We start from the raw sequence: 23425 nt of genomic DNA, 5'->3' as shown, positions 1-23425 counted from the left end.
GCCTACGCCAATTCTTAAAATAAGTTTATCCATTCACACTCCATTTAGGCCCACTTGCACTACTCCCCTAACCCGGGGTTAACCGGTTAAACCTGGAGTTACCATGGTTACCAGTACAATTTTACAAGGGTTAACAGTTTAACCGCTTAACCCCGGGTTAGTGGGATGGTGTAAGTGGGTCGAAGCTGTGGCAAATAGTCGGGAGAAACGAAGAAATCCTAGGAAACTTTATGTTGCAAGTTTGCATATCAAAGCCTCAGAAAATGCATGCATATTGCACCGTGGCTGCACCCTATCTCTGCACTCAAATGAAACCACTAATGAGTGCTCTAAGAGAGCCACTCGCTAAGCTCTGGTCCCATTTAATTCTACGAATATTTTAGTTTCCCTTGTAAATTAGCATGACCACGCTGGGATATAATTACATATGTTATTCCTTTATTTATTTCTTAGGGTAGGCATTTTACAATATGGATATGAAAGTTAAATATAAAAACACAAAAAAAAATACATAACATATAAAAACATTGTAAAATACCTAACCTAGGGTGCCGCCAGGCGGGGCAGGGCCCAAGCTGCCGATGGTCAGGGCCGCAGAGAGAGGAACCGCCGGACTATCCGCGCCGTGTCCCAGACCAATAATTAAGTTATTGACACTCCATCCACACTCCACGTACATACAGGTATCGTCACGACAAAGCAAGGGACCAAAATATACGAGTTATATGAAATATTTTTAAACTATCTTCGACAATATAGTCCACAATCTAAGTTCGTTTTTTTTTAGCATTGGAAAGAAGGTAAGCTATCTTGACATGTATTTTTATTAAAAATCACCATTGAAAAATAAGTCACAGCAAATATGTTACAATTATAAATCATATACGATCTTTTACATTCTATTGCTTTCATAAGTTTTTCAATATTCTTTTAATAAAAAGACATGTCAAGATTGTTTTTTTTTCTAATGCTAAAAAACGAACTATAACGCTATCAAACAAGCAATCTTACTTTCCAAGACCGTATAAAAATGACTGCATGCAATCATCATATCTCTCTATCATACTTATCTCTCTCAACGTCCCCTGTTTCTCGTAAAATCGTGGCACTAAAATTGTTGCGTTTCCGTGGACGACCACTATAAAGTTTAGTGCAGTAAACGTGCGTCTTCGTTTTGCAAAAATGACTTTAAAACATGATAATGGTGATGATCCTTCCGACCGATTACCTGTGACCTAAATATCTATTAGTGTGTAATCGAGAATAGAGCAGGAAGGATCTTGTGAGAGGATATGCGGACGGACGGGTTGTTTAACTTTTAAGACAGGCAGAAATGAAAAGTGAAACTGTAACAAGGAAAAAAAGCTCTTTCTTTGCTACTCCTAAAAGTTCTCTCTTGTTATTACTATAGTATTAGAAAAATACGGATCGTTTCATGCTGAGCCTACTGGTATTATGAATTGAAAATATATATTTTTTCGTATTATTGTAAAAAAATATTTACATCATAACGTAATTATTTAATTAATTGGTGTTGCAAACTTAAGTCAAAAATGATGAAATGCTGCGATATTACCCCAAAACAATAGTCAAATCAGCATAGTTACATCTTACATCATAAGCCGCCCTAAGAATGCATTTAACAAAATGTATATACTAATGTCAGACTTAGTACTATTTTCGACCCAACAGCACAACGGCCAACCGGAAGAGATCCCCTTTAGGGATAAGTCCTTTACAGGCACTTAGACCTATTTTCGGATCAGCAATACCTTGATAACTAAGCATAAACCGTTAATTAAAATGAGCGGAACCGGAAGCTGATTCTGATTCACCAATTTGATATTGTTTAAGAGGGAAGAATAGCTTTGCGATCCTAATGAAAAAACCGGCCAAGTGCGAGTCGGACTCGCGCACGGAGGGTTCCGCACCATCAACAAAAAATAGAGCAAAACAAGCAAAAAAACGGTCACCCATCCAAGTACTGACCACGCCCGACGTTGCTTAACTTCGGTCAAAAATCACGTTTGTTATATGGGAGCCCCACTTAAATCTTTATTTTATTCTGTTTTTAGTATTTGTTGTTATAGCGGCAACAGAAATACATCATCTGTGAAAATTTCAACTGTCTAGCTATCACGGTTCGTGAGATACAGCCTGGTGACAGACGGACGGACGGACGGACGGACGGACGGACGGAAGGACGGACGGACGGACGGACGGACAGCGGAGTCTTAGTAATAGGGTCCCGTTTTTACCTTTTGGGTACGGAACCCTAATAACGGTAATTTTTCTATGAAACTCAATTTCGGGAGAAAAAGGTTTCCGCTAACTAAATCTTAACAAATCACTTTGATTTTCATGTCGATCGCTTCAGCATAATATATTCTAGGTTTATAGGTTTCGCGTAAAAAAAAATTTTTTGCAAATTAAAAAAAAAAGAAAACCTCATTAAACCTAGTTTTTCATTGTGTCAATAACATACTGAAAAATCATGGAGAATGGTTAATATTTAGAAGTGGAAAAACGTTTTCTCTTTTTGTATAGACGATCACGTCCTATACTTCCCTAACGACCGGTTGACGACACATGATGTCACACACCTACATTAAACTGCACCGTAGAGCCGAAGCGGCTGCACATATTTTGTATAAATTTCCCAATAACCAACATTACTTCATCTAGTTATTACCTAAGTAAATAAGAAGAAGATACCTAATATATCCTGGATTTTCTTCATTAATCACCACATCAAGAGTTTAACACATTCTGTCGAGAACCCAACTATCGGGTATTTTATGATTTCGTTCCCAGGCCGGACGACCCGATAGTCGGGATCGTGCCACTACAGCTTTATATGACGAAATTGTCTCGAAAATTGTTGTCGCCTGGTACGGATGTCTTGTTTTGCTGGGTGGCAATGAATGTGTTAATAGGGAATATTACGCGAAAGTCTGCGTAGGTGGCGCCAATCCCACAACAAGTCACAATCTAAGGGTCTACCGCAAACGAGAGAGTCTAAATTTTGTTATCTAACCTCTCTAATCACTCTTGCTTATTCGAGCGATAAAGAGGCAGATAGCTGAGTTTCGATATCGCGTTTCCCGGTAAGCCCTTTGTAAACAAACCGCCTTGATGTATCGATGTCATATTTGATTGTCTGTGAAAACTTGTCAAAAAACAGTTTAAGGTACAGTATGTATAAGTTACTCTATGGTCTTAAGTTACTAGTGCTGCACTCTGGCGGCAAAACATTGCAGTAATACTCCCTATTGAGATCATCGAACACAAGTTGTCGAATCTGAATCGGCCTCCGGAACGAGCTTAGGCCGTAAGCTCTGCCTCAAAGGGCTGGGTGATTAAATTTCGGGCTCAATCGAAGGCTCGTGAGGCAAATATTTACGGGGCTTGATGGCGTATTAACACGATAAGCACTAATGCTATTACGTAGTAGGGTTGTTATACCGTAAGATCTCGATTCAGATTTAGCAACTTGATACGGTTCTGACACGACTTTGATGATCATTTTTGTGATAACGCGTGTACCTATACTTCACGCGCGTTTCACTTATTTTCTCATGTACAGTCGCCATCAGATATATCGGAGCGGCCGAGGTGCTCAAAAATATCTGAACACGCACTCTAACGCCTTGACAATAGAGGCGTGTTCAGATATTTGATTGCGCCTTGGCCGCTCCGATATATCTGATGGCGACTGTAACAAACAGTGGTTAGTGGGTAGTGGGACCGTAGTAAGGTGTTAAAATTGTGTTGGTAAAAAAATACAAATATATTGTTGGTACTGGTTTATTTAAACATTTTCATGCAAGATAAAAACGTGGTCAATCTTGTAATGGGGCTTTTGATTAATATTAATTTAAAGTCAGATTGAATTTAATTGTTAATCATTATATTATTTTAAAAACTTGAATGCACACAGTAATGCTCAAAATATCCCGAATGGACAATATTAAATGTGTCAAGTAAAAACAAAAATATCCAGATTTTTTTTAAACTGACTGATTTATCTACAATTTAATTGTCACTTATGATTGAATAATTCAACGGTCATTTTAGAAGCTTCAAGCCACGTATTAATTCGATACTAATTAAAAACTCAATTAGATAAAGTTAGTTGGCCACTTTTGTCCCGTTAAAGTACTTAAGTAAATATTTATAAAGAAATTTGACACACAACATAATTTTTGACCATATAAATGATTCTCTGGAAAAACATTAGGTACCTACTCATTAAATCCAATCTGACAAAACATTGAAAACGGTAACATTAGAAAAATATACTAGATCCTATGAAAATTACAATCGTTAGTAAACACCAATATTACTAACCAATGATTGGGCCCATTCTACAAAAAGGTCTTCTTTGTCGGGGACCTGACGCGTATGGCAACCACCTTAATAACCAGCGGGCGCAGCATGGTTACATTTTTATCGCCTGTCACTATGCCCGTCACTTTCGCACTTGTACTTGTTCGCACAAGTATTCGTTAGAACTTGACAGGCATGGTGACAAGCGATAAAAATGCGACCGTGCTACCGCCGCAGAGATTTTATTAGGGCGTCCGCTAGCTGGCGCGGGTGCACGGATCGGGCGCAAGGACTAAATTGTAGGGTAATAGTAGATTGTTAACCAAGGGATGAAAGGCACCCATTCCTGCTGAGGCTGAAATGATGCCTTTCACCCGCGTTAAGCACTCCACTTTTCATTTCGAATACGAGGAAAATAAAATGCAATTGTTTATTTTTAAAACATGACTAAGTATAAAATTTTATAGTAATTCTTGAGGGTACTTTCAATTCACAATTTAGGCAAAGGTATCGTTATTTATGGAATGGGGAGTTAAATATCAGAATGGAAATTGTATAACAAATCCATTTAAATCCAAAAATCAGTTGCTTATCGTAAAAAAATATAAAATCGTACTTGGAACGAAAAATGTTCTAGTGCCGAAACGTATCATTTTATGCGCACCTTTTAGAACAACAATGACCCTCTTTCAGAGCATGAGAAGTGAAAAAGCCGTTGCACGCGTCCGAGCCAGTTAGCATTGCGTTGCTATTTTTTGTTAACCCGCTCACCCGCTCCGTGCAACCGTGTCAGCTAGCGGACGCCCTTATAATACTGTTGAATGTAAAGCCAAGTTATTAAACGTTATCATGTCAAATATCTGCTTCTTAGCTTTATTAGAAAGGTTAAAAAAAAAAGCGTCACGTGCCCAACATTTATTTGGAATTCCCGTTTGGAGCATCCTCGTATAATTTTAATATTCTATAATTAAGGAATATTAAAGATAAAGGCTGGTGTACACTAGAGCAGTATAACGATAAGGCTATAAATATTGTAGACTTATTTGTATTAGTATAATACACATCAAAGGTTTGGAATAAAAACCTACTACACGTTGCCGGTGTAACGTAGTCTTTATTACAGCGTTTTTTACCTCAAAAGAAAGAGCAATTACAGATGTAGTGCAAAATTGTTTTTCATCGTATTTTCTCGGAAAAGTTCGTATTTGTCATGCTACATCAGTCAATCTCTGTACTTTTTATACCGAGACTGACAGAGCAAGACACCTTCGTACGTTTCTGTGAAAATACGACGGCAATCAAAAGGGTATCTTTGTAATCCCATTTAATGATGACATCGTAAAACACATCTTTTACCATATCATATTGTTTAGCGCATGTTATAAAGCTCTAGGGTAAACGCAGCGTAAAGAACGGGTGTCATTCTGAATCCCTAACAACGTTTGTCCTAAAGTCACTTGCCCTAACTGGTTTGTCCTAATGGGCACATGCCCTAACGATCAATTGTCATAACGATTATTTTTCATAATGTAAGGTTCTGAAAAATAGATAGGTTTTAGAACTTGCTGCCACAAAAGTGGGTTAGGTTAGGGTTAGCACTGCGACCCTCGCAAAAAAGAAAATATGCTTAATAACATTAGGATAAGCAATCAATAATTAGGGAAACCAAAATTAGAGTTTTTAGTGTTAGGACAACTGATCATTATGACAAACAATATTAGGGAATGCAAAGATAGGAGAAAAGTCTTTAGGGATTCAGATATAGAACCGTAAAGAACAGCCGTCTCCGGGCCCGAGCCCTCTACCCTACCAACCTACTTACATAATTACATCGCTTGGCACATTCGTGTGAACCTTACATTTACCCCCTCCGACTTAGGCGTAGCGTAGAGGATCGATTTTAATTCTCCAATTGATGCTTGGTCTATAATTTTGAATTAACTACGCACACGCGAGTTTGAAATTATTTTCCATGTATATAAAAATGGGCAAAACACACAACTTTTTCCTAGAAATTGTACTGTTTTAGTATGATGCGAAAAGTTGGATTTTGCCAAAATTTGTTCCTTTTGCAGTAGATACTCGCAATTATTCTAAAATACAAATAAATAATATGTAGTTGTTGAAATACTTCAGACATGGTTTTAATTTCACTTCATGTTACCGATACGTGTATGTGTGTGTATACCGATACGTCCGTCAACTTGCCCTTTAAGCTTTAAGAAGTAGAAAGAGTTCCTTTTCTGCTAGACCAAAAGATATTTTTAATTTTAGCAGGAAGGAAAATTGTTATTTTAAAGACTTTTCTGAAAAAAAAAACTTTAAAGTTCGATCATTAAACAATCAATTAAAAACAAACCTCTACGTCACACCTTTAATACAATACTATAATTGTAGTAAGATTGAATAAGTATTAACAATTTGTACAATCACTGGGTAAAGCTCATAAAACATTATTTTCCATCTATATTTGGCACAAAAAACGAAAAAATGTTAAAGTTCGCTTTTGATCTCGAACTCTTACAAAGAAAACTTCTAAGAAAGAAAATGTTTATTCGTCGATAAAAAATAACATTTTATAAGCTATACTCATCATTTTAATACTTTTGAAACAACTTAATGACATCTACTGATTTTTTGAACACTTCTATTTACATTTATTTTATTGGAATAAAAAGCCATTCCTTTTATTAAAGAAAGTATGCATACTTAATGTAATATTTTAACAATGACAAAGGTAAAAAACAATCTTTATTTCATTAAGGCAGGGATTGCCTTAAACTTAAACTATCAACTATTTGTAAAGTATACAGTGTGTAGAGATTGAATACTGAAAACTTTAGCTTTTATAGATTTGTAGCTAAACTTATTATTTAAAATGTCAAGAGGTCTCAGTGGAAGCAATTTTCTAATCAGATTTACAATAGAAAATATTTGGCAAGAGTCAAAGTCGAAACTTTGCTTAGATTACAAGCAATCACTGACGTCTTTCATTTACAAAATATACAACAATTGGCTACAAATAATATGTATCACCAAAGCGAAATCCATTTGTATCATCATTTTGGACATTAGCGATAGAAACAATAATGTGCCTGTTTTCAAAAAACAAGATAAAATGCACATTGACATTTAAATTAATATTTTTTGATACGTACGATCTACAAATATAGGTTTTGGTAACACAAACTATAAGTCAACCAACATATAGCCACAGGGGTTTGGTCGAGACACATTCAAGATTTCAAACTTTAACTTTACAACTTTAATAAGTGAATTAATTTGAAAAACCTACATTATTTCTAATGGGAGACTTTAAAAATTTGGGGTTTTAATTTTATTACATTTACCATCGATCTATAAACAAGAATCGTATTAATAAGAATTGTTGTTAGGACTATCATCATTTGAACTGCTCACTACACTAGTTTCAATCGTTTTGGCATCAATTACGTTTGAGTTAATTTCATCTTTGCTAGAATTGTCAGTAACATCACTAACATCATTATCTAGAGTATAATTTTCACAATCTACTTTAACGCTATCCTGTGTACTATCTAAGTTTATACAATCATCTTTAGAGGAACTGTCTGGGGATTCTTTTGTTTCTCTGTCGGGTGGTCGAACAGTGGACATGGTGCTGGTGAGAAATGAAGATTGCAGGTTGTAGCCTGGTAGTAGTTTTGGTTGCAATGGTAGCATGAGGTCTAGGGCTCCTGTGGTTGCGGGTCGCGGTTGCAGGGGTGGGGCCGTCATCAGGGGTGGTTGCAGTGATGCAAGGGATATGGCGCCGGCTTGAGTGTTCACGATTGGGCTCTCGACTGTAAGAGAAATTTGTTGAGCATTTTTTTATTGTGTTCTATATTTTTTACTATAATTATTTTTTTAACTTGATTAAAGCTGTAGGTAAAATTAAGCCAAAATCTAAATTCATAAAAAAAAAAATACATTTATAATAAGATTGTTATTTCATATTTGAAATTTTATCAGGGAGTGCCAGGGACATTCTTCTAGGGATAGGTTTTGTCGAATATGGATGCGTGAGTAGAAAACTTAACGTCAAAATGAGACTATATCTAACATGATTTTTTCAAAATATACAGCTTTTCTGCTGTATACTAGATAAACAAAATTTTGAATTTGCACTCCTTCCCGCAATATGTATTCCCTTGGTGTCTATTGTAACTTTAATAGTCATAGTCAACATGTACAAATCTTTCGTCAAAATCTTGTCAAACAACAAATGAAATTGAAACACTTAAATAATAAAAACCCACAAAAATCTTGCATTCTGCTCTAACTTCGGTAGTCTATGGATGTTTAGATTAAAGGAGCACTATAGTAGGACGACTTCGTCTCTTATCAAGAGTAGGAGGTGGTTCAATGATCAGGACGCTCGGTTTACCAATAGGAGCCCGTGCCTGCAGCGGCTGCGCTGACGCTGTCGATGGTCGCGTCAGGATGTTCGGAGGGCCCTGCAGCGCGAGGCTGATCATGTTCATCCCATTCACTCCTGGGAAAGAAGGGCATGTTAACGATGTTTTATCTCAACGGCACCGGAGTATCAAGTGATATAGAAAATTTTACACTGTACTAACCAGGTACTAACCCTGACCAAACGAATTATTAACCTAATTTAACACTACGTCTATTTTTGATACGACGACGTAATATAACTATCTTACAGTATAGGCCCAAATGGCTTTACTTTCATAAGACCTATGTATTACTAATAAAATATAACTTTAATTATTCCTTTCAAAATAATTCTGCATCCGGAGCTTTCGGCGCTTACTTTTCTATGACAGATGACAGGTGATTACGACACGTGATGCTTTCCATAAAAAACGAAGCTCCCGAAGGACCGGCCCGGACACGGCCCGGTCTAACGTGAGTCATCCTTTACTTAGTAGTAGTAGTAGATGACTAATGTACGCAATTATTGTCGCTCGAAAAGTTAATTAATGGCACTCTGTTAGTGCTAAATTCAAAATTCCTTATAAATTAGTTTCATAGCTCTGAAACCTTAGCCTCGTTTCAATTTGCGGTTATATTAAAAATACACGCAGTATAAGTGGTAAGTACTTAAATAACCCATCAGTATCATACGTCGACAAATATAACTAAAACTTGTAGTCACGTACGAACGTATTCTTCTATCGTAAAACCTCACATTACGCAATTTTATTGCAGGTAAGTACCTCCATCTTTCCAGCAAATAAAGGAAAAAGCGATCGCTCACAAATTATACGGCATGCGAGCATTGAATTCATGAATAATGCTTTCAGTTGATTACCCTACGACTAGCGCTCTCTATTTTTTTACACACGTAACACGTTATAAGCTTACTTGACTTAAATGTTCAGCGCCATCTGTTCTGAAACTTAAGTACTTAACTAATAATCACTCTGCTATCTCAAACCTCCCTTCAAGAGCCTTTTGAAACTATTTTTCTCATTTGCCGAAGAATTTTTTTTTAGAAGAATAGTCGTTCAATCATTTTAGTTAAAATTCGCCAAGTACCTAAGCTTAAATAATCTAGATTAATAAAAACTATAAACAATAATTTTGAAAGGCAAACAAAACGTTTTATTCCACTTCATTGAATCTTGCTAGGTTTTAAGTTTAACCCTTAACTTTACCACTCACGTGTTTTGTTTGACATTCAAGTACCACATTCGTACGTCAGTGGTTAAGAATGAAAAAGCCGACTAACTACCGCCATCTATCGGCAACCGTACTCACCAAATTTGTTCCCACCGGGAGATAAGTCCTTCAACACGACGGGGTGTTTCACCGCGTTCACCCGCCGGTTCGACGCCGTCACGTCGCGTTTCCTTCTCGGCTGCTCCACAGGTAGCACTCGACGCCGCTTCTTGGGAAGTTTTGACCGCGCCTGCGGACAGATGGCGCTGTTATTAATTTTAGGTTTTATGAAGGTTGCGGGGTCAAGGATTATTTTGCAGATGTGGAGTTCAAGGACTACTCCATTTAATAGAGAAGATAAGTGCTTTGTTTCGGAAGAAGAAGGAAATGGCACTTTAGTTTACAATGAAAGTTTATTGTTTCAAATAAAATAACTATTTGTACATTAAATGACCAAGAGGTCGATTGTATAAAAAAATCTTTAAAAATGGTCTGTCTGGATATATATGACGATCGTCTTGGTGATTGCCGTGGATCTCACGCATGACTTTCACTTCATTTCGCATGCACCAATCAGCGAGAGAGCGATCTTCAAAATTGTATCAAACTAATATCAAAACCGTAACAGGTTGTTTAACCTGAATCGTGCTCCTGTTAACACATTTGTCCATTTTCATAATTATACCTAACTGACGGGGAGCGGTTTTCCCGCAAACCAAATTCCATTACTGCCCACGGGCCTAAAAAAACACAGCTATTTCCACCACATAAAATTGAACATCACGTACCAGTAATCAAGCGTTATGAATCAAGCTCGGCGGAAAAGGTCAACAAAAAAAAAACCTTCGATGAAAAAAACTGCGTGGAAATTTGGGAGAATCTCTCTACGCCAATAAATATTCTAGTGCACACGTTTGTTCGTGCAATATCTACCGGGTGCACACCTACTTAACGGGTTTGTGTGCCCAAAATAAATAGGTACTTATCATACTGTCATTATAAAAAAAACCTTACGTTCCATCATCCGCAGAGTTCATTGTAAATTTTATTTTAAACACAAATGAGTTACTTCTACAACCCCGTTTCCAACTGCAATTTGCACTCATCTCACTCTTACGCATTCATAAGTTTTGAGACTGAGGGAGAACGTAACACGACCCTAAAAGCACCATTATGACTCATTCATCGTTACTTCTGTTTTGTTTTATTCGTTTCCTCAAATGTTAACTCGAAGAGATCCCATACAGGGATAAGTTCGCCTTTGTTGTATTTAATTTACTCTGTAACTATGTTTCTCGTATTTTTATTTCCATGTGCAATAAAGTATATACATACATCCATACATAACTCAAATACCTCATAAAGCGCGCCTATTAAAAGTGAAACAAGAGTTTTGTAGCATTTTGATTATTTTAAAGGGCGTTAATGTTTAAGAGTCTGTTTTAAGTGATGGGTATTTCGCTTTTATTCATTACAAAAGCTGAAAAGGTTTAGAAATCGTTTTCAGGTAGTATGAGTTAATACAGATAGTTGTTTAGATGTAAACTTTAACTTCCTGAGTCATACGGACGCGATATCGGGTCAACAACGACAAACAAATTTAAATTGAAAATATTGATTACATCTATAGGTCGTGTTTTGACTAGCAATCTTAAATGCCAAATTATATATATTTATCTCTCCAGTTGATATTGCTAAAAGCCTAGCGGAGCGTGAGAGGGGCATACATTCGATGTAACATTCCCCCCCTGTTCGCCCCTGGCGGCGCTCATACCTGTAGACCAACGGTTCTCAATCTTTTTTTTGACGGAACCCTTTTGGAAAGTGAAATACTTGATGGAACCCTACAATAAAACAATAGTTTTTAGAAGTGTATTTTTTTATTAAATAAGCATAATTCTAAATTCTTGCGGAACCCCTGCAGGGGTGTCGCGGAACCCTAGGGTTCCGCGGAACACACTTTGAGTAACTAGTACTGTAGACTAAGTGACCCGTAATTTTTCAAAAACCAACCCGTCAGTCTGTCGATCTTTTAAACATACGCATACCCAACACTCACATACTCTGCTACCTACCACCGCAGGGCTATATGACATCTATTTCAGTTTATACGCATGCTGTTAGTACAGTTAACCAAGAGTGCATCGCAGTAGTAGGTGTGGACCCTCATTGTCGACGGTGAATTTATATATTTTCCACCTTTTAGCCAGAACTGAATAAAAGAACGGCAACAGCTCCACGCTCCACCGTTTTGAATCCTGATGAGTCTGCTCTTTTTTTTATCCTGTTGCAGAGATTAAAAATATCGTGAGTCTATCAGCTTAGTATAATTCTAGCTACCTGGTGATTTTAGCTTGTTTTATCTATTTTGCCTTTAGCTACTACGCAATATATTTATAGATGATACTCTGTAGAGTCTAGAAACTAGGAATTATTTTAAACAATTTAAGCTTTTAAACATTTTTGAGATGAAAAAGAGAAACGCGGATTTTAGAGTAGATAAATGCTGTTATGAAATGACGTCACAAATATAAATACTGTAAATTAATGTAGGTATGTACATTATTCTGATATATGAGAAAACTTATTTTTTCTAAGTGGCCAGTCCAGGAATTTTCAGTACGATCTAAATACAATGTTTTTATGTACATTACAAACATTTCTCCCAAGTTGTAATCCATACTTACAAAATGTACAAAACAAATCACTAAAATTGTCACCCTACGAGTGACACACACTTAATATCGAAGATACTCGTACTTATCACAGCGCCGTGTTTTCCCCACATGGTAAATAGACCGTGACAAACACTTTTATTGGGTGACAAAACGGATGCGTAACGACAGCGTGCTAAGATAAATAATTTAATAGGGAAACGTAGGTCACCTTGGGGGAGGAAAATACTTAATTATGGGTGTCTAGTTTTTACGTTTCAGGAAATTTCGATGTCCTAGATTTGGGCAATTTGTTGTAAAAGTGAGGAACATGGGTATTTTATTATTCTGCTAAAGAAAAAACACGGAAATCTGGTTTCAGTACTGTATAGTAGCAATGTGCTAGTTGCAAACATTCTCAAAATTGCTGGAAATTTTCAGAAACATTCATGAGAAAGATCTTACGCAAGTTTCCACTTAGAAAATTTCATTTCCGATTAGGGGTTATTACACCAAGTTAAGAACTGTTTTAACTGATATTTAGGTCATACATAGGCGTCTGTTGTAAGAGACATCGAAGTCGAGACTATCCGTCAGAAGTTCAGAACGGTTGGCAATGTCCGTGCAAAAAAAAATACCAAGAATTTTGATTGATCACTACAGCACTACCATAGATAAATATAGTAAGACAAGAGTGCTCACTCCATACATCAGTTAGACTATTCATTTCAGTGTCTACATTTAGCATCGAGTAGCGGAACTATCAGTACTGCTACTTGACAATAGATGTAGCACCGACCGGAAAGTCTTATCTCAACAGCATAAGACTTTCCGGTCGATGCTACATCTATTGTCAAGTAGCAACTCGATGCTAGATGCTAATAGTCTTTTTGGTACTAAAACTGATGTATGGAGTGAGCAATCCATGTATTTTTTTCTCTATGGCACTACATAGTATAAAACAAAGTCGCTTCCCACTGTCTGTCTATCCCTATGTATGCTTAGATCTTTAAAAATACGCAATGGATTTTGATGCGGTTTTTTTTAATAGATAGAGTGATTCAAGAGGAAGGTTTATGTATAATTTGTTAACCCGTGCGAAGCCGCCGGGTCGCTAGTTAATTTTATAATTTTAAAAATTATCTTTGGTGCATTGCTGCTCTATAGCCTGCAAAACGCAATATTCCGCAACCTACTTAACAAAAATATATTAAAGTTGAGAAAATATACGCTTTTTATACCGCGTGATAAAATGCTTAAATACAAAATGTATTAATTAGCGCTAGAAAATGAGAATTAAAGGCGTGCCAACATACACGTATCGCGGCAGCGGCAGTATGAGATTTGCATACATTTGCTGCCTCTGAAAAACGTGGAAATCATATTACTAACCGTAAGAAACTCTCGTCAAATGAATAATATTATACAACCATCTATAATGTAGCAGCTGAAATAAATTTAGCAATGTGCAACTAAACATTCTCCCGTATTTCATTTAACATTTACGTTACTCATTGGCGTATTTTTCAAGTGGCACTGAAATCGAAACTAACTGTATAAGAAAGTTTGGAAATTGATGTGCAGAAAAAGAAACCAAACTCTTTGGCATATTAGTAGATAAAAAATTCTTAAATTAACAAGTTTCATGACGAGGCATGACAAAATCAAAATATAATACAACTTCTAACAAATACCTAGGATCTTCGATCAACACGGAAGGGATGCGGCATTCGCACTATTTCCCCTCTGCCTAGGTACAAGATCAACTGATCTAGCGCGGGTAATAAAACTAGTTGCGCTCGGATTTTTAACTAGACCGAGTCCAGACGCGCGAGTAAACACAGCAGCAGAAAAAATGCCTAATTGATCGGTTTTTTGTTGTAAAAAGAGGTCGGGGACATCAAATTTACAAAAAGAAGGTGTTATATTTCACACGTAATATTTTTTTTACATGTCATACGTTTAATTATATTTAAACACAATTATTATATTTTAGTCTCATGTAATTGCTGGATTTAACGATTTTTCTCGCCCAGTACAAATTGCGGATCGGTCGAGCAACAAATCCGACTTCTCATCTCTTGACGAAAATGTGTTAGTGTGCGTGTTGTAACACTTGTGACTCGTCCGTACACAAAAACAGATCGAGGTGTGCAAGATTTGTCTGTGTAGGGTGTCATTTTCTATGTATTTGTGTCGTCATTACAGATTGGATTTTGTATGCAAGTGTGTGAGAAGTGCGACTGTGTACACGTTCCCCCCCGCGAAAAATGGCAGAATGATTTGAATGTCAAGATATCGCTTGGGCCTATCCCTTCCGACCTGTCGGAAGCCCGTGTTGATCGAAGCCTAGGATGAAAGAAACATTCCAGAACTTATGCTTGAATCAAGTTCTAAAACGAATCAATTTATAAATTTTAAATCAAATTACAAATGCTATTACAAAATACAAATGCTAATAATAATTATTATTGTATGTCATACAAACTGATTTATGCATCAGTTATTATATTTCTTTTTCATACTGAGTACTGGAAATAGTTAAATTTACGAACATTTTTGGTACTTTGAAATAACCAGCTATTTTCAAAGCATCTGCATTGCGGTACGGTTTAATAATCATATAAAAACAAATCACAACATTTTATTCCTTTCAAATAAAACTCTACTTGAAAACGAGCAATTAAAAACAAAAAGCAATAACATCTATACCAAACCACTCCAATATGTATCTTGACACTTTGTCGTTAAAGTTTCAAAGAAAAGTGATCCTTATTGACTCCAAGTTTGTTCCTCAACGTCTCCAGTTTGCCATAAAATAATTTTACAGCCATTTTACAAATTCACGGCGTAAAACCTCCGTATTTTCATCGTTAACAGGAGGCTGATTCTGATTTAATATTTTAATATGAAGCTTGATTCAGATTTACCAATTGGTGACGGTTTTGATTTTATTTTGATATGACCTTGAAGACCGCCCACGCTGATTGGTGGTATGGGAAATGAAGTAAAAGTCTTGCGTGAGATGCGCGCCGATCACCATAATGATAATCAAGGTCGTATAGTAGGTCCGTCCACTGGTCGTACAACCAGTTCAATAGTAGATTCTTAACCAAGGGATGAAAGGCACTCATTTCTGCCGATGTAGGGCCCCCCCACATCTAGCGTCTCCCGAACGTCGACGCCTCACCAACGCCCGCGCGGCGTCGACGCCGCGCTCCCGCAGCGGCGACGCGACGCTGCGGCGCCTCTCGAACGTCAACGCTACAACAACGGCCGCGCGGCGCCGACGCCGCGCCCGCGCAGCGCCTCCGCGACGCCAGCGGCGACCAACGTCCAGTCAGACGCTCCGACTCTCGACAGCCGCCACTGACGTCGAGGAGGCGCGGCGCTAACGCGGCGCCGACGCCGCGCGGACGTCACTGCGACGTCGACGTTTGCGGGAGCACGGCGTCGACGACGCGCGGGCGTTGGTGAGGCGTCGACGTTCGGGAGACGCTAGATGTGGGGGGGGGGGCGTAGTTTGGCGCTCGAACGCAGTGAGACGGAGCGCTAAAGGCGGTCAAGGCCTATCAAAACCAGATGAAAATCATATCAAATTGTTAAAACAGAATTGGCAACAGAGCTCAAGACGAAATAAGTTAACATCATACTTACATATTTTCGACATAACGAGTGCCTACGAAATTTCAAGAATTCTGAACGTACGGGAAAACATGTTAGTTACCTATCCCGGGGAATATGAGCGATATTTTTCTGGAATTTCAAATCTGTTTTCTGGCAGAAAATTGGGCTTCTTTTTAGCGTCTTTAGGTCATTTAACACACACAAAACGTTGATGAAGTAACGTTGATTTTTTGTGATTTTTCGTTAGATCTTTTGAAACTTAAATACGTACCTAGCTTTTATGTCCATTCAATTCGATTATTTCAATTTATTATGAAAGAGAATAATCACAACCCTATGGCCCTACGGCCCTACGGAACACGGCGCTGGCTTTATAGCTAGCATTATGCTGAGTTGTGTCCATTTCGTGATGCACGCTTATTAATTTCTTCTTTTCTTGCTGTTGTTGTTGTGTGTACATGTCCGTACATGTTTTGTGATCGTCACGAATAAATCTTTTTATATATTTTTTAAGAAATGGTTAATGTGACTGCCATATAAAGTGACTTATTTAATCTAGGTACCATAATACAGCTGCTGCATAACATAAAACATAGATTTTCTTGACAAACACCGAAGCTTATTAAAGCTTTTTCTCATTTCCAACCAATTTTCGATCACATGTAACTCAAGTACATTTTTGTAAAATCCTTAACTTTTCCATCAGCGATAATCAAACGAAAAACGAATTACCGGTGAAGATTGAACGTTGATTATGTTATCGCTGTTCGTGTTACAATTTAATTTCTTTGAAAAAAAGCCATTAAGGTCTTTATAAATCTCAACGTGAGGGCTACCTACAAATTGTTTTTTTTTTGGCTATACTGTTTGGTCTTTTACTTATAATATATTTCATAGCGAGCGGTAGTGCGTCCGCAGTCTAAAACGTTTTTTTTGGCCGATCTGTCATAGAAAAAAAAATATTATTTTCGCGTCAATAACTTTTTCTTAACCTTTTTCCTAATCAACGATACCAAACGGATCCCCCTATATCAAATTTAGTCGATTTTGATTGTTTTTAAAATCGATCTTTTACTGAAATTTAAATTAAATTACTATTTATATATTAATTTATTCCGCCCGACAAGGGCACGTCAATGTATCAAGAATAAATTAATTAATTTACCCGTCAAAAAACAATTAATCCTGCCTTACCTATAATTAAAGCGAGACGGAGAGGCAATTATTTATCTTATAAAATAATTCTTAAATAAAAACGCTTTAAGGCCTGTGCACACCGGCTGCGTGTGAGTGACGTACACGTGCGCGTGCGGCGTTGTAGTATACAGATCCTTATGAGAGACGGCACACCGCTTGCGTGACGTGTGCGTGTGCGGCTCCAACATCCAACAGTACACGTCACGCACACGCAGCCGGTGTGCACAGGCCTTTAAAATATCCAAGTTAAAATAAGATACGACCTTTTGATACGCACAATGTATCAAAAAGCGTAAGTGTCGTTTATGTTTCGCATGAAACCCGACTTTTTGAAAATTGTTTGGACTCGGTCCGCCATTCGCTGACGTTAACACGAAGGAAATTGAAATATTACTGGGGTAACTTAAATTAAATTAATTTTACCTGTTTTAAGAGAAGATGCTGCTTATTTTGCCTGTTAAATTTGATGTTGTATCTTTTCAGGCGTTTTCTGACAAGACAGGAAAATAATTTATGAACTTGAATTAGCAAGGGTTTTATTAAAAATAAGCGTCTTAGAAAATGTAACAATACATTTTTGTTTGTTATGTTACACCAGATAAATAGGCTACATGACTAATTTTCATTTATGGTATCAATCGATCGGGTTTGTTTTTAGGATCAAATGTCTATATGGGACCCATTGCATTTAAGTAACACAAAAGTCAGAAATTGTAGTCAAAGGCCGACAGTCGCACTTCACTCACGAAACGCCCTATACAAAACGGCAAGGGAACGTGACGTCAAGGTCTCTGGGAGCCCATCTTGTAGTTTGGAGTAGTATGGACAAAACAAGAAAATTGCGTTTTTGTCGGTGAAATATTTCTTTTATGTATATAGTTGCTGTACAATATTTTTTGGATGAAATGTAAGGAATCGAATGGTACCCTTACTTTTATCGTTTTTGGAAGTTAAAAAAAAACTTAAAATTTGAAACTTTCAGGTCCTGTATTTTTGTCATTTTTCAATATTTTATTTTAATATCCACATTATTGTGATAAATTGCTCGTTTGCTATTTTACTAGATTTTGTTATAAAATTCAAAATGTGTCATCATCCCTATTGCAATTAGTCGCTTAAAAGTGTAGTTGGCTTTATAGCTATATTAACTCAAAAAAAAAAGGTATAATAAGAAATAAGGCAGAAGAAATTTTGCTGTTCTACAACTAAAATTCTTATAAAAATTCTATATACAACTTCCTAATAATATACTACTTATATGTCTCAAGTTCCCAAAATGTCCCGCTTGGCGCGCTTTTCAAAATTCGATACAAAATGAGACTTAACGCAAACGCGTACATCACGTCACGCTATCGAATGAAATTTGCACTAGCACTAGGGGTTCTGTACTACTACCACCAGTTTGTCACTGACATAAACGCCATCGATCAAAAAAAGCATGTTTACTGGTAAAAAACCGTCCAGATTTGTTTAAAATGAGATCTGAATTCTACTCAAGTCAGAGAACTCAGTACCAAAATCTTCTACACCAACCTCGGTGCAACTCAGATATATATATATATATATAAGAAGAATGCGTACAATATTTTTTTTTAAGACAGCATAAACAAAAACCACACGTCCACTCGCTGAGCGCGTGCGCGCGGAACTGATATGTGCATAGTTCTATACAACAACTTGCCCAACACTATTAAACGCTATGGAATACAAGAAAAAAGTAACCAGTTTTCTGTTAGACCACTGTTTCTATAGCGTGAAGGAATATCTGGAGTATAATTTTTAGTGTGTATTAACATGTATTTAATTTAAACTATTTTTATTATTGATTAATTAATTACTTATTATGAATTTTAATGTTTCAATTTTAATTTATTACAATAATTATTAGATAGCGTTTTATGTAAAATTTGCATGTCGTTTTGTGCGACTGAATACTGTACACCACTTAACAAAACAACACCTATGTATTTTAGAATTAAGTATTCTTGCAAATAAAATATCTTTATCTTTATCTTTATCGAGAACGTAATTTACTTTCTATGCATCTTGCTCGTACTCGCATATTAGTGCAAGCGAGATGTATAGAAAGTAAATTACGTTCTCGATAGCGTATATGTCAGTTTTAACACTGACAGTGACTCATGGTACGGGCTCTGATGCGAGGAAAAGCATTTTGCGTATAATTTTTCAATACATACATATTTATCGTTACAAATGTTCCTCTTCCAACAGTAAATTAACCTTCAATATCTCAAAACCATCCAATTATTTCAAACAATATTCGGTAATATCAAGAAAAGGCTTTTCCTTATTTCTGAAGGCAGGGTAATCAAGTTTCAAAAAAAGACAAATACGCAAAATAAGTACCTAATAGGCATAATATATTGTTTTGACTTCAGCCCAATCGTTTTGATTTACTTTTTTTTATGGTAAGACTTAACACGTTTGTACATATTTGTTGTATTTGGTGTTCACACGAAGCGCTGCGAAGATTTTTACAGTGTTGGTCAAAACTACATTGGCAAATAATGTTGAGAAAATTAAACCACAATAGTCAATACACAAACTTTTGTAAAATTTATCGATATATGGAGTAGTAATTTCAAGAAGGACCACTTTGTTTAAACTAGTTGCTATACTGGTTGCTATTGCTACGTTACCAATAATTTATTTTTATATTTGACCGATTCCTTTGCACCAGACTACTTTGCAGACATTCTATGATATACTAGCGTTACCTAGTTTGCGTCTGGAACAGCGTCATCTTTTAAGAGATTTGGACATCAAACTAAAGCTATATTTGGGTTCCTGTATTAAGGAGTTAAAATTTTTACAAGCTGAAAATTTAGATAAGCTAAAATAACGTGACTATTAATTGGACAAAAAAAATCTCCCATTTTTTGTAATTAAGCTACGTCCATCACAGACGTTTTCATTGTACCTAAGTAAAACCTTACAAATGAAACTAAGCCACCGGATAATGAAAAACTGCTTTGTCACCGGCGTTCTGAGACTTACTCATTGTAAGAAAAAGGCAAAGAAATGAGAAGAAAATCATTAGTTAAAGACAAGAGGCGCAAGCGATGAGTGGAAGCGGGAAAATCGACAAGAGCCCGTACCATGAGTCACTGACAGTGTCAAAACTGACATGTACGCTATCGAGAACGTAATTTATTTTCTATACATCTCGTTCGCACTAATATGCGTGTACGAGCGAGATGTATAGAAAGTAAATTACGTTCTCGATAGCGTTTATGTCAGTGCTAAACTGATGGTAGCCGTAATGGTCACGCACCTTGTGTGGTAATATTTAGGGCTGTGGTAGGTAATTTTATTTTCACCACACCAGCGGGTAAAGGATGACTCACGTTAGACCGGGCCGTGTCCGGGCCGGAGCTCCCGGAGGTTTGTTTTTTATGGAAAGCATCACGTGATCACCGGTCACCTGTCATAGAAAAGTAAGCGCCGAAAGCTCCGGCCCGGACACGGCTCGGTCTAACGTGAGTCATCCTTAAAGGCTCTCTTGTATGTTCAAAAACTGATGACGACGCTGCATTTTATCCACATGTGGTGCAAAGTAGTCTGATGAAAATTTTGAGTTGTTTCCTTAAGTTGGCTGATAGAATTGACTTTTCAATGATGATTTTAAATGAAATTAGTTTTTAATAAACATTAATTTATATTTAGATATATATTAGGATTTTCCTTACGTTGGCGTGGTGAAAAATTTTCGGTGGCAAAATTTGTTTAACCCTCGTGCCTTGAAACCGAAACGTTTCAAATAAAAGTGACTTTAAATCGCAAACTCTTATAAATTGTAAACTATGTCACGCGTACGTGACAAGGAGGGGACTTTTTGTCAAGACGAGAAGTGACGTGCCTGCTAAGTGACGCCCTAGTAATGACAATCTGCCATCGCAATTTGATCCATACGGCATTTTATATAAACGTGAAGAGAATAAGTCGAACCAATCATGGTGATGTGTTTGCTTTGAATTTGCAAATTCAGCGAAAGTGCCGATAAAATATTGGCTTTTCTAAATAATGCTGACGTTTCTTAACGTTAGTAACGTTAGTTTCTTAACTTTAGTAATAAGTGAGTAACCCATTTTTTTTTAATTATTTTAATACTAAAATTCAATATTTCAGTCTGTTTTCGAGGATCTTCGACTGGAGCACCGACTGTACCGTCTCTACTCTACTGACCGATCAGTTAAAATAATATTAATATGTTGAAGTCTTACGAGAGTTTTACAGTTAAAACTGATTTTTTTACAAGTAGGTAGAAAAAAGTTGTCAACCCCGACGACGTGAAAAATTATAAAAAACAGACATTTCTAAACTAATATCTGACACAATCGTGGTATACCGACCACTCCGACCAGTATTTTTTTTCTCACGACTGTAACTAAGTTCACACCAATGTGGCTACTAACAGTTTAGCACTGACATAAACGCTATCGAGAACGTAACTTACTTTGTATGCATCTCGCTCGTACTCGCATATTAGTTACGTAGACGTTAGCGTATATGTCAGTTGTGACACTGTCTGTGACTTATGGTACAGCTATTGGTCCTTAGTCACCTTACGTCACATATTTCCCCATTGAAAGCTGAATGAACCTCACAAATCACTGTAAGCAGGTTAATCTCGGCGACAGATTGCGGCTTAATTTATGGTCTGATACAGTAATGAGAGAACGGAACCTGCCACTTGCTAGACATCGGATTCTTGGGGGCAAAATTACATCACAGGTAAGGAGTTTCCATATCAATAAACCCAGTTATCGATGCTACTTTCATATATTAGTTATTGCTCCCAGCATTGTTTGGAAGTTCCTTTATTTGGAAAATATGAAGTAGTTTAATTTTTATCAAGCAGAAACGTCTGCGAACGATGCTAGTAAGCTTAGAATAAATTTAAAAGTGGAAATAATACTGTCTTGGGTGAGACTCCATCACGGCCTCTGGAGTCAAGTCTCAGACAGAATTTTTTCCACTTTTAAATTTTTCTACGCTTAATATGAAGTAGACGTCACACAAATAATTTAATACTTAAAAATTATCGCCAGGCTATGAGTAGGTAAACGTGACATGAATGGCTTCGACATTTCAGCTATCAGTTGGGAGGAACGTGCGGAGATGAGACCGGAATGGCGTCGTAACCTGCGGGAAGGCATAGCAAAGCACGATGAGCTCTGGTTGGATCAACTTAATCTGAAACGAATTCGCAAAGCTGCTGGAACACCCCAGGAGTAAAGACACATCTGTGATCGATGCGGTAAGAAATGCTGATCGGCCATTGGTCTATATAGTCATCGCAGTCGATGTAGACTCTAGACTACCTCCTCAAAATTCCTCTTTAGTGGCTGCAACTATCATCTGCAAAGATGCTGTGGCCAATGATGATGACTAGGTAGAAGATGATAACGGGATTTCTTCATAACAAGATGAAAACCTTCCAAAATGTAACCTAAAAACCGCTGAATGTTTAGTCATGGCAGTAGCAGCCTGTTTGCTCGGCAAACTCCATGTAACAGGAGATGTGTACATTTGCACCGCCCGTGTTATACAGACTGTATTTAACTTATACTGTACTTGAGCAGCGCTGGTTATTTATAATACAGTAAATATGTATTTTACATTAAGGAAATTACGTTAAAATGAAAATTCATTGCTCGTTTAAAAGTATAAGATTATGTACAGAGGTAGTACAGTAACTGCACAAAAACTAAACTAAATTTTAACTAGCTTAAATCTAAAATAGGCCATTGAAGCATTGTACCAAGGATACTGGCGGCATTTCTTCGTTGTATCGCGATACGTTGTGCGAGGAAGCCGACAGCTTATCCAGTTATGATTATTTCGTTCTAAAGTTTTACAAAACATTATTCATAAATTACGATGCCATCTACTTTAGCTGTCGAAACGCTTCCAGACCATTTTTAGGGTTCCGTACCCAAAGGGTAAAA

The 23425-nt window shown here is 37.0% G+C and overlaps 1 protein-coding gene across 1 annotated transcript in view; it reads right to left on the bottom strand.

The window, feature by feature from the left end:
- Positions 1 to 7509: 7509 nt before the first annotated feature.
- LOC134653943 (potassium voltage-gated channel protein Shaw-like) overlaps positions 7510 to 23425 on the bottom strand; it is a 272060-nt gene continuing 256144 nt past the window's right edge. Inside the window, exons 9-11 of the mRNA XM_063509313.1 lie at positions 10075 to 10225; positions 8735 to 8842; positions 7510 to 8150 (exon numbers count right to left, since the gene is read on the bottom strand). Coding sequence (XP_063365383.1) covers positions 7705 to 8150; positions 8735 to 8842; positions 10075 to 10225 — 705 coding nt within the window. The 3' untranslated portion in view covers positions 7510 to 7704. The remainder of the gene's footprint in view (positions 8151 to 8734; positions 8843 to 10074; positions 10226 to 23425) is intronic.

The sequence above is a fragment of the Cydia amplana genome, chromosome 14, assembly GCF_948474715.1.
Source record: "Cydia amplana chromosome 14, ilCydAmpl1.1, whole genome shotgun sequence".
NCBI lineage: Eukaryota > Metazoa > Arthropoda > Insecta > Lepidoptera > Tortricidae > Cydia > Cydia amplana.
The sequence above is the reverse complement of the archived record's forward strand: the minus strand, read 5'-3'. Positions and strand labels throughout refer to the sequence as shown.